The following is a 12,511-nucleotide window of genomic DNA, read 5'->3' on the forward strand; positions in this document are numbered from 1 at the left end:
CCTTTTCAGATATTTTTCCTAATCTCCCTCCCTGCATGAAATTTTAATACTGCAGATGCACTGTTTCTGTGGGTTTTTTGTTTTGTTTTTTCTTTGAGATGGAGTCTCACTCTGTCACCCAGGCTGGAGTGCAATGGCGTGATCTCAGCTCACTGCAACCTCTGCCTTCTGGGTTCAAGCAATTCTCCTGCCTCAGCCTCCCGAGTAGCTGGAACTACAGGTGCGTGCCACCACCCCCGGCTGATTTTGGAATTTTTAGTAGAGACGAGGCTTCACCATGTTGGCCAGGCTGGTCTCAAACTCCTGACCTCAAATGATCTGCCCACCTAGGCCTCCCAAAGTGCTGGGACTGCAGGCATGAGCCACTGCGCCCAGCCCTGATCTTGCCTTCTAAATACCCCTCTCCACTACCAAGGAACCAGAGCTCCTTGGACAAACAGCTGGTTCCTAAGCGGGGACAATGGAAATGCAAGGTGAGCCTGGAACATCTTGTTGATCAGCCTGGGTTACCAGCCAGAAAGTCAGGCACGGTATTCACACGTCCTCTGCAGCTCGAAGAATGATGAGGACGAATCAAAAGACACAGGGAAGCTGGTGTAACACAGTTCCCACTGGTCAAACCTGAGACTGTGTGAGCATCAATAGAAATAATGATGGTAACAGGTTATATGCATGGAATAAAATAGGAAACCATAACCCAAACTGGAGACATGACAGGAAGGGACAGAATGAGGGAGGGAGAGAGGGAAAAGAAAAGCAGAGATGGATGAGAAGAAAAGGAAGAAAAGATTGAGAGAGATGAGCAGAGAAGGACAAGAGAGGAAGGAAAGCAGGGAGAAAAGGAGAAGCAAATATCAAGATATTTATAGACTCAAAGTATCTTCTTTAAGTATGTGTTAACAGCAAACGGAAACAAAGTAACTTTACAGTGAAATCAAGCAAACTCCACCTTAACCAAGTAACTACATCACCCGCAATGGGGCACAGCCAAGCCCCACGCCGCCTGCTAGGAGGAGGCAAGAAGGATGCAGTGCGGAGGCTGAGCTAGGCCCCTACAGGTGCATGGCCTGACCCTGCTGATGGGGGAGCATTCTGTAACCAAAGGAGGCTATAACCTTCCAAAGAGTCAAGGTCATGAACATCAAAGGAAGGCCGAGGAGAAAGCCCCAGGTTGACAGAGGCGGACACAGCCACAGGCAGCCCAGGGTCCTGAGGCTGCTCTATGCTGTGAAGGGCATTTGCTGGGACAACTGTGGAGAAGTGGACGGGTCACGGATTGCTACTGTTGGCTGGATGGAGACAGCACTGCTGTGGTTACAGAGGAGAATGCCCTTGTTTGCAGGAAACGCACTGATGCCCCATACTTACCCTCAAATGGTTCAAGAAAAAATTACCTGTGCTGTACTTACAACTCTTCCAACGACTGAGATATTTTCAAATTTTTTTAGAAAATAAAATCTATCCCCCAAAAAAGAAAAGACGCCCTTGTCTTCCTTACAACCAGCATTCCCTCCTCTGCTCCCAGCAGCCCTGTGTTTTGGACCTCGGCTATACCAGCCAAGCCCCTTCTGCTGGCACCGGGGGCCCTTTGGGTATTTCCATGTCGCTTTTCAGTCACCAAGCACCTCATCAACATCCACTGGGGTCCTTGCATGACCAGAAGCCTCATGAGATCGGGGACAGCCCCGGCCTGTTCTCCTCCCTCCCCTTGCAGGCACAAAGCCTGTGTGGCACACAGCAGGGTTTTATTATTATTACATTTATTTATTTTATTTATTATTATTTATTTATTTATTATTTCTCGAATGAAGGCACAAGGTTCTGAGGGACCCAGAGAGGAGGAAGCCCAGCCGTGGCCCTGCCTTGGAGGGGCTCAGACCTGGAAGGGGGGCAGACACACAAAGGTGCTCCAGACACACTCGGTCTCTCGTTAGGATCATCCTTCACACTCTCCAGCTGTCCAGCTGCTGAGTTTTGCAGAACGAGCAGCAAGGGTACCGTGTAATGAAACAAAGAGTGGAGAGGATGAGGTCAGAGAGACACCTGGAACAGTGGAGGAGTGAGATCGAGGTTCAAAGCGTGTGAAGGACAGGGTGGGGAGAGGGTGAAATCCAAGGAGGCTGCCAAGGGGAGGGAGCCCCTATACCAGCTCCTACAGGAAGAACCAGGCTAGAAGGAGAGACGGTCTTCCAGCAAGGGCACAGCTCATGATGGCACACATCAAAAAGGCCCGGAGGGGGGATGCCAAAACCATCGCCAGGCTGGTGTGTCCGGGAAGAGGCAGGGAGCACAGGCAGTTGAGGTGGAGGTGGGGGACAGACTCTGGCAGGCCCAGGGCCAAGCCTTTGCATGGTGTCCCAGCAATGGCTGCCTGATCTGTTTTATGGGGAGGAGGCCACCAGGGCGATGTGGGCAAGTCAGAGGCTGGACGGCGGGTGGTACCTTAAGGGTGCAAACTGCAGATGCTGGCACAGGCAACCTCGGGACCTCCCAACCGAAGCTGCTCCAGACATACCCGATCTCTTGTTAGGGCCAGCAGATTGTGGCCATACCCAATTAGTTTAATTAAACCCATGGGGCTTCCAGGCACTTTGGATAAAAAACAAAATAAAATAAAGTAGATCCTGCCAGCTTCAGAAGAAATGACCAGGTGGGCAACTGGGATCTCTGTGACCACCTCCTAGCACCCGGCTCTGCACACAGAAGGTGCTGCATAAATGCACATTGCTATGATGCTCCATTAGGGCAAATAACCCAGCCTAGATTAAACTCAGAGTGGGAGGGGTGCTCCAAGTCCTCTGAAAATAGGATGTCACCATGAGAAGCCAGGGGAAATTCTGGAAGGAGGGAACATCATAGAGGCCTCCGGGCTAGACGGCCCCATATGCCATGACTGGCAGGGAGGTGGGCGACTCCCCACGGTGTGCCCTCGAGGGGCTCTGCAACTCACCAGCCGGGGATCCCACGCACCCACCCCCCACCCCAGCCACCCCATGAAAACAGACACACACCGTGATAACCCAAAACCCAAGAATGAGGCCAGGGACATCCCTCAGAAAGTACACAAGACAGTAAGCCAGCTTAGGAAGGCCTGCAGTCATCATTTATTTGAACAGTCCTGGGAGGAAGACTGCAATCCCTATGTTAGTTTTCCCACTTACTGCTCTGGGCAGGAGTGGTGGGGTGATGGGGAGTCACTCAAGCTCTCCGAACCTTGATGGCCTCACCTATTAAACACAGGCGGCAACCCCCACCTAGGGTTGTGCTTAGGCCACAGCAGGGCAGATAAGAAAGGGCAGATGTGATTTTTCTATGACCCAACCACCAAGGGTGGAGATGACCTCTTCCCTCTCCCATCCCCACCCCTTAAGAAACGTGAGTTTCAGCCGGGCGCAGGGGCTAATGCCTGTAATCCCAGAACTTTGGGAGGCTGAGGCGAGCAGATCACAAGGTCAGGAGTTCGAGACCAGCCTGGCCAACATAATGAAACCCCGTCTCTACTAAAAATACAAAAGAGCTGGGTGTGGGTGGGGCACCATGGCTCACGCCTGTAATCCCAACACTTTGGGAGGCCAAGGCGGGCAGATCACGAGGTCAGCAGTTCAAGATCAGCCTGGTCAACATAGTGAAACACCGTCTCTACTAAAAATACAAAAAATAGCTGGGCGTGGGCCAGGCACGGTGGCTCACGCCTGTAATCCCAACACTTATGGAGGCCTAGGCGGGTGGATCACGAGGTCAGGAGTTCGAGCCCAGCCTGGTCAACATGGTGAAACTCCGTCTCTACTAAAAATATAGGCTGGGTGCAGTGGCTCAGGCCTGTAATCCCAACACTTTGGGAGGCCGAGGCGGGTGGATCACCTGAGGTCAGGAATTCAAGACCAGCCTGACCAACATAGAGAAACCCCGTCTCTACTAAAAATACAAAATTAGCCGGGCATGGTGGCGCATGCCTGTAATCCCAGCTACTTGGGAGGCTGATTCAGGAGAATCACTTGAACCCGGGAGGCGGAGGTTGTGGTGAGCTGAGATAGCGCCATTGCACTCCAGCCTGGGCAACAAGAGCAAAACTCCATCTCCAAAAAAAAAAAAAAAAATACAAAAAATTAGCCGGGCATGGTGGCAGACCCCTGTAATCCCAGCTACTCAGAAGGCTGAGGCAGGAGAATTGCTTGAACCCAGGAGGTGGAGGTTGCAGTGAGCCGAGACCGTGCCACTGCACTCCAGCCTGGGCAACAGAGTGAGACTCCATCTCAAAAAAAAAAAAATAGCTGGGCGTGGTGGAGGATGCCTGTAGTCCCAGCTACTCAGGAAACTGAGGCAGCAGAATCACTTGAACCCAGGAGGTGGAGGTTGCAGTGAGCTGAGATTGCGCCACCGCACTCCAGCCTGGGTGACAGAGCAAGACTCCATATCCAAAAAGAAAAAAAAAAGGTGAGTTTCCCAGATAACAAATACCAGCCATACAGAGAAATGAAGTCCCTCTCCCAACCCCTGTGTGCAGCCAGATGCAGTAAAGTGGTTTCTCCACGTGTGAATGTACAGACGGGGCTGTCATAGCCAACATGAGGGTTAAGAGAGCACCTGCAGCCATCCCTGTGCAGGCAACAGCCGTACAAAGGTGGCCCACCCTCCACGGGACAGAGGAGTGGATGGCAAGATCAGCCTCAGCTACCCAGGGCAATATGTGCCAGTGTCCAGGTGATGGACATTTCCTGGGCACTGTGCTAAGGGTGTGCCTTCTGTGCCTGCCCTCAGCAAATCCTCACAGCATGGCTAAGAGGGAACTGCTATGACTCTTCTCATGACAGAGATGGGGAAACTGAGGCTCTGGAGGTCGTTGCCTACCTGGGAGGGGATAGTGACAGGATTCAACCAGAGCGGAGAGCCACACAGACACACACCCATCTGGTCCTCCTACCATCCAGGCCCCTACACACCCTCCACCAGTCCGGCAGCAGAGCCCCTAAACACCCCCCTACCAGCCCAGCAGCGGGACCCCTAGACACCCGTCCACCCACCCAGCAGCAGGGCTCAAGGGGCCTGTGTCAGGGTTCGTACTGCTGCCTGGCCAATGGCTCCAGAGACCCCAGGAAGTCTCTGGCTTGAACTTCCAGTGCAGGGGCTGAGCCAAGCCACCTGCCACAGCCACGGACCCCTCCTCTTCCCATCTTCCCAAACCACAGCTGGTGAGGGGCAGCCCCCAGACCCAGCGAGTCCACCAGGCAAGGCTGGGCTCCTCCCAAGCCTCCTCTGTGCGGACCCAGCTGCCCTGCCTCTGCCCTGAGCCCCAGCCTGCAAGCAGCAGGGAATCCTGCCCGAGCAAGTCAGCCTGGGCAGCCCCTGGAACTCATATCAAAGGCGGGAGCCTTGGTTCGAGGTCCAGCCCTGCTCCCCCACAGCTACTCTTCTCCTCAGCTTCTCCAGCCATAAAATGGAATCCAGACTTCTCAGTCTCCGTGGGGCTCTGAGAACAGATCTGGAGAAGCCCTCTGCAGCGGTGACCGCCACCCCCGCCACCTGCACCTGACCACTGACATCCTGCGGGAAGAGGGGCTGGCTCCCAGGGAGGCCCCTGAGGGCTCCTGCTAAGCCGGTCCAGGCAGTGCTGGGTAATCACCATCCAGTGGGAAGGCGGCCCCTTCCCCTCAGGGCTTGCCTTTGTCAGCGTCCCCCAACCCAGCAGAGAAGGGCCCGGTCTCCTAGGAAACGCAGTCACCGCCAAAGGGCAGAGGCCTCGCAGCCCAGCCTGGAATCGTTGGTGACTCACTCTCCTTCCCAGGAACCACGTCCTAAGTCCCACTGGTGAATGGTCCCTCTCCACATGGAATTGTCACTGCGCGCGGTGAGGGGCTGCTGAGCTGGCTGGAAGGTCGCGCCTCGTCGGTGCTGGCTGGACCCGGCTGGCACCCCCTCTGCTTCCCCCGACCTCTTCTAAGCTGCTCCCGGTAAGGATTCAGCGACCCCCCGAGAACACGACGGAGGCCTCGATTCTCTCAAGTCTTAGCCAAGTTCCCTTTAAGAGGCCAAAAAAGCAGCTCCGTTCGGCGGGGCAGGCATTTTCCTGCCTGGCCCTGCGGCGACACGCGTGCCTCCGCCGCCACAAAGGCCACACTCAGCGCCCGAAGGAGGGGTGGGGGTGTTGGGAAAGCGATGGGGGCCAGGACTGGCGCCAAGTGGCCCTGGGGATCCTCGAGGCGGCTCGACCCGGGCCCGGGTCCGGGAAGAGGTGGAGGCCGGCGAGGGAGCGGTGCCCGGGGCGAACCCAGCTCCCTCTGGCCCCGAGGGCTCCCGCCCCGCGCCCCTCCCGGGCCCTCCAGCCGCGCCCCGGGCCGGCGCAGCGACCGCGCCCGCTCTTCCACCGACGTCCGGCCAGAAGCCGCGAGGCCCGAGGATGCGACTCATGACGCGCACACCCGGCTCGGCAGGCTCCCTGGGGAATGAGGGGCCACTCGCAGGGCCCCGCACAGCGAGCGCAGCACCGGAGCCTCCCCCATCCCAGGCCGCGCAGACCGCGGAACCGGCGCACCAGAGCAGTGCCCGCGGGCGGCAGCGGCGCCGCGACCCAGGCTGGAGGGACTTTGGCCAACTTCGCGCCTCCTGAGGTCGCGTCTCGGAGGCCCAGGGCGCACCCTCCCAGCCGCCCGCCCGCGTCCCGGGGCCCGGCCGCCCCAGCCAGGGCGCCTGGGCCGCCGCCGCTGCGACCTCCGCGTTCAGTCCGCGCGTCAGGCAGCGCGAACGCCGCAGCCCCGGGGCCCTCCCGCCGTGCCGGGCGCTCACCTGGGACATCTGCGGCCGGAAGTTGATGTCCTTGAGGTCGATGGAGCCGGGGGAGAGGTTGTGCAGCAGCTGGCACAGAAGGACCCCGTCGCGCAGCGCCTGCGCCAGGTCGAAGACCACGGCCGAGGGCCACACCACCCGGTGGTTGGGCGGCAGGACCTTGCAGTCGATGAGCCAGCGGCCGCACTGCCGCCACTGCTCCATGGCGCCCGCGGGCCCGACCGGCTCAGGGCAGTGCTCGAGCCAAAGTGCAGCGGCCGCGGGGCATCCCGCCCGCGCGCGCGGGGCTCAGGGCCGGGGCGGGGCTTCGCGCGGGCTGCCCCAGGTCCCCCGCTGCGCCGCCGCGCGTCCCCTCCTCTTCCTCCTCGGGCTCCTCTCGGGCCGCCGCTCCCGCCCACGTGCGGCCGCGGGGCGGGCAACGGGCAGCGCGCCGGATCTCCCCGCTTCACACACGCAAGTGCCTGCGGGCCCCGGGCCGGTCTCCACGCAGCCAGTCGCCGCAGCACTCCCCAATCTGCGCCGCCGGGCGCCGCATTCTGCGCTCGGGGCGCCCCGCGGCCGCCGCCGCTCCTACCCCACCCGAGACAAAGGCCCGGCGGGGTCGCTCGCTCCGCGCGTCCCGGGCCTGGGCCGCCCGCTTCGCCGCCGCTTTGTTCGCCCCGCCCGCAATCCCCACGCCCGGCGCTGCGACTCGACGACTCCGCGGCTCGGCGGCTTCGGGGCGCTGGGGGCGCAGGGGGCGCGGCCACGGCCGGGCGGGGCAGGGGCGGGGCCGGAGCACTCGCCCGGCACCTCCCCGCGTTCCAAGCGCCGCCCCCGCCCCCCCACTTCCTGCCCCGCTACCGCCCGCGAAAGTTGCGGTGGGCGGGGGTTGCGGCGCAGGCCTAGGTCCAGCCGGCTTTCTCCAAGGGCGCTCGGACTTTGGGGAGCCCTTCTCCGTGGGGGAGCGACCTCGCCCGTGGAGTGATGGCCGGGCGTCCCCCCGGTGCCTTTGGTCCTCCGTGGAGGTCAGGAGGTGGTCCCTGTCGCGCTGGGCGCCCTCGCATGGCCGTTCGGAAACGACAGACTCGGGAGGGGGCACCGGGCTGGGCCGAGGCTTCCTGAGCCCCCTTAGCCCATCAAGCCGCCCCGGCGGGATACCCGAGGCTGAGGCTGAAAGCACGCGGGCCCAGGACTCTTAGAACCCTCTTCCTGTCCTCCGCCCTGGCCGGGGGCCCACAGGAAGACCCCCGACCCTGCATAAAGGCCAGGATTCCCCAGCTTTTGGCCAGAGTCCTGGCCACTCGCAGCTGCCCAGCGGGCAGTTCCTGGCGTCCAGGGCGGAATGCGTGACAAGAGTGAGGGCAGGAAGGTGCTCTCCGGCCCAGGGTCGCAGCCGGCCCCGGTGCTGATCCGCCCTGATCTCCCTTCTAGGCCACACCCTGGGTGGTGGGGGCGCGGTCTGTCCAGCTGGCAACGTGTGACGGTAGGAGGGGCTTCAAGGACAAACAGATTCTGCAACTGAAATTATATGGATCCTGGCTCAGCTGCCGGGAACCGCGGGTTTTCACTGCTGATTCACTGGGGGACACCGGGCAAGTCCAAGCCCTTCTCTGAGACTGGCTCAGCCCCAGAGGCTGGGGTGCGGTTTCTAAGGGCTCCCACCCTGGACTCCGGTGGAATCCTGGGCCTGTATGAGCTGGGGCAGCACTGGGCAGCCCCCAGGCCCCTTACCCCTTGGCTTCCCTGTGCAGGGGCCGGAACAGGGGGATGCGAGCCCAGAGAGGGTCCCCTGGGCCCAGGGCCTCCGATGGGGGTCCTGTCCTGGAAACTGGCCTCTGCAGAGAGTGAGACTCATCCCTTCTCCACTTGAGGTGGAAGCAGGGGGTTCCAGCTTAGGGTCTGGCCCGTAGAGAGAGGTCAGGAAGGAGCTGGCCCCTGCAGCAGTAAACTCAGGCCAGGTGGCTGGTGAGCTGGGGCTCCTGTCTCTTGCCCTTCCCCGAGGAAGCAGCAGTGGGCACCTTTAGGGCAAGGAGGAGAGCCTTCCTCACCGAAGCAAGATGGGGCAGCAAGTGGACCCATCAGCATCTCCCTACGAAATCAGAAAGCCAGGAGTGAAACCTGAGCGGGGCCCTCCAGCCCCATCTGAGAGCCTGCACTGATCCCTCCTCGTGCAAAGCCTCATCCCCTCGTTTCTAGAGTGGGGAGACCCGGCTCCCACCGGACTTGCTTGTGAAGAATGGATGGATAAATTACCCAGAGCCTTCCCACTGTGCTGGGACAGAAAGGGCTCAGAGAGGAAGAGCTACCCACTCTCCCAACCCCTCGCCTGGAGCACGGCACATTGATGCACTAAATGTCTCTTTCCCCAGGTGGCTCCCTCAGCAAGAAGGGGGCCTCTGTCTTCACTGTCCTGGGCCTGCCTGCTCTGGCCAAGAGGACCGGCCAGGTCTGGGACCCAGGCAGCCGCCCGCCAACAATGCCATGGGTACCTGCTGCCCCCTGGTGGTGCTGTCGCCACGGGGCACGTGGCTGCACCCAGGAGGGGCTGCACAGAAAATCTGGGGTTGACCCTTGAGAAGACCCAAGTCAGGAGACACAGACTTCACCACAGTGGCCCTGAGCCACTCAGGCGTCCCTGGTTCCCAGGTCCTGATCTGCATAGGACATTCACCGGCCCTGTGCACCTCCCAGAATCCTTGGAGGATCTGAGGGCAGGATGGATGTGAATCAATGAATAAAAGTTTGGTGGGGCCAGGTACAGCAGCTCATGCCTGTAGTCCCAGCACTTTGGGAGGCTCAGGCAGGCAGATGGCTTGAGTCCAGGAGTTCAAGACCAGCCTGGGCAACACAGTGGGTCCCTGTCTCAAAAATAAAATAAAAGGTAAAGGAAATGGGGCAGGAGCTCCCTTTGTAACCTTTAGTGTGAGTGTAATTAGTAGGTCGAGATTGTGTGGACTCAAGGCACATGCCGGGAAGACTATAATAGAGGGGACGCTGTTCCAGAAAATCCTACCACCATCCACGTCCACTTGGACTCAGGGCTGTCCGCCAGGACTGCCTGCTGCACACCTCCAGGGGGCGAGAGTCCCATCACACCTTGGAGATGGGCTCCAGGGGGAGCTGCTTACACAGACTGCCAGTGAGCAGCTGCCAGTCCAGCTGAGTAGATTAAACCAGGGAGCGAGAAGTGCCAGCATGGGCCACATACCCCAAGTATGGGGGAGGGTCACAGGCGGTGGAGGAGGGCACGAGGCAGGGCACACCCGGGGAGGGGGCGGCAAGGCTTCCAGGAGAAACTGAGGTTTGAGTTGACAACCAGAGATTCATCATGGTTGCGGTGACTAGGAGAGGGTGACATGGAGGATGGAGGGACAGACATGGGAGAACTACTTCTGCCTGGAGTGGGGCTTGGGCAGGAGTTGATTTTTAAACCACAAAGGACTTCAGTGTTGCCATGATCTCAGGCATTGAACAATAAACCACAGTGTCCTGAGCGCCTGTCTCATTCTGCCCGGCAGCCATGCGGGCAGCGAGTCCCAGCAGTCCACCTTCCTGTTCTGTCCAGCATCTGCCCCCTCCTGGCCCACCCCCCCCAAGCCCCAGGCCCCCTCTCCTTGGACCCGCTTCCGCCCTTCCACCTGTCCTCCGCAGCCAGCAAGCACCCAGTCAGCCCTCAGTAACACCCTGTCTCTCTTCTGCACGGATGGGCACCCTCTGGGCTCCCCCCTCACTGCAGGTGAAATCTAGCAAATCACTGTAACTGTGGTTTTTAAATCCAATATATTCTTTCACGGAAGCCACAGATGAGTTAAACTGATCCAAAGACAACTTATAAAGGCAATGTAATCGGAGGCTGGACGTGGTGGCTCATGCCTGTAATCCCAGCACTTTGGGAGGCTGAGGCGGGTGGATCCCTTGAGTCCAGGAGTTCAAGACCAGCCTGGGCAACATGGTGAAACGCTGTCTCCACCAAAATACAAAAATTAGCCTGGCATGGTGGTGCACGCCTATAGTCCCAGCTCCCTGGGAGGCTGAGGTGGGAGGATCACTTGAGCCCAGGAGGCAGAGGTTGCATCGAGTCGAGATCGTACCACTGCACTCCAGCCTGGGTGACAAAGTGAGACCCCATTTCAAAAAAATAAAAAATAAATAAAAGGCCATATAATCTTATCTATTGACTTGTGGCATATTTTAACACTATCGCTATGTGAATTAACATTACACTACATAAGATTGCAGTTACATCGCACATTGTCACTTTCAAGTTGTTATGTTTTAACAGCATTCATAGTTGCAGTAACCAATCCTGTGTCTTGAGTCTGAGTGGCTGGCGTAGGTGATGGTCACCTCCTTTAAACCACAAGCCACTCCGTCACTTCTAGTCACTGTTATTGTACTGAGTGGTCCAACAGAAAAACCAGCTCACCAAGCACATTGGTGAGCTGCCCCAGGTCACCCAGCAACACAGGAAAAAGCCAAGTCCAAACACCAGGCCTTATTGACACCTGTGGGCACCCCCAAATAGAGGCTGCTGCTGAAAGGGCTTTCCACGCCTAGAACTTTCTGCTTTCCCTTAATGCACTGATGTGGGTGGGGAGGTGACGAGGGAGGGAAAATGATCTGATGTCCAGAACACATGGATACTGAGTCAGCAACAGAGCGCAGTGCCTAGAACCCACAGGCACACACCCCCGCCCCCCGCACTGTGGTACCGAAATGAGCCCTTAGTACAGGCAGGAGTAGCAAGGCTGAGAAACGGGAGCTGAAGGGTCTGAATCTGACTTAAAGGAGGGAAGGGCAACTGGAAGTATCTCCACACATCCTGGAGGTCCTGGAAGCCTGGTGACTCTTAGATCCTCGGGGTCCCAGAGAGGAGACCTTTGGAGGAAGGAGTGGGTAGACAGGTGGCTGCCCTTATGTGGGCAGCATGGCTGGGCTTCCCCTCTGGCTTCTCTGCCCAGACAGTCACTCACACCACGAGTGATGCTCCGCCTACCACTCAGCACGTCCTTCCTGCACCCAGGCCCTGAGCCAGGACCACCCACACCCTAGGAGGAGAGGACTGTCATCGTACTGTGCTACAGATGAGGTTGGCTCACATAGCTTGAGTGACTTGGCCAAGGTTATGCAACTGGCAGAGTTCACATTCGAACTCGGGTCCACCTTCTCCCATGCCTCCAGCTGAAAGGTTTGCTTTTGTTTTCTGCTGATAAATAATGATTTCAAGGGCACTGGCACAGGACAATCTGAGTCCACGACCGGCCCAGCGCCCCACTCCTGGGTTTCTGCAGAGCTGCCCTCATCAAATTGGTGTCCTCATTCGCTGGGCAGCCCCAGGGTCTGGTTTCTGAACAGGAATACATGTGTCCCTTAGCGCATTACATGCCACAGTGGAAAGGCTTAAGAGTTTACCTCTTACTCAAGACTGTTTCTTTCCATACAGGCCCTCCCAGAGAACCTCCATACAGCCAGCCTGGGCACTTTCTCAGTCCAGTTTTCCCCAACAAAACACCAAGACCTGCTGCAAGGTCTCAGTACTTTTCATCAAAAGGTCCAAGGCTCAGGGGACCCTCATTCCACAGCCAGCATCCCAGGGATAGACTGAAGCTTCTTCAAAGGAGCTCCACCCAAGGCTGGAGTCTGTCCATCATCCCTCCACCTGCCCCTCCATCCATCCCTCCTATATCTTGCTACCCACTCTTCCATACATCCATCTCTCAACCCATCCTTCCATCCATGCCACATTCCT

At 58.4% G+C, this 12,511-nt stretch overlaps 1 protein-coding gene across 7 annotated transcripts in view; it reads right to left on the reverse strand.

Moving 5' to 3' along the window:
* The window catches only part of VAV2 (vav guanine nucleotide exchange factor 2), a 220,268-nt gene extending 212,789 nt beyond the window's left edge, over positions 1-7,479 (reverse strand). For all 7 annotated transcript variants that reach the window (XR_004031471.1, XM_030818134.1, XM_030818132.1 and 4 more), the window contains exon 1: positions 6,781-7,479. Coding sequence is in view for 6 of the 7 variants with exons in the window: in XM_030818134.1 (XP_030673994.1) it covers positions 6,781-6,984 (204 nt within the window). In the remaining variant the exon portion in view is untranslated. The remainder of the gene's footprint in view (positions 1-6,780) is intronic.
* Between the last annotated feature and the right edge of the window lie 5,032 nt (positions 7,480-12,511).

This window comes from Nomascus leucogenys, chromosome 8 (genome assembly GCF_006542625.1).
Source record: "Nomascus leucogenys isolate Asia chromosome 8, Asia_NLE_v1, whole genome shotgun sequence".
In the NCBI taxonomy this organism is placed as follows: Eukaryota; Metazoa; Chordata; class Mammalia; order Primates; family Hylobatidae; genus Nomascus; species Nomascus leucogenys.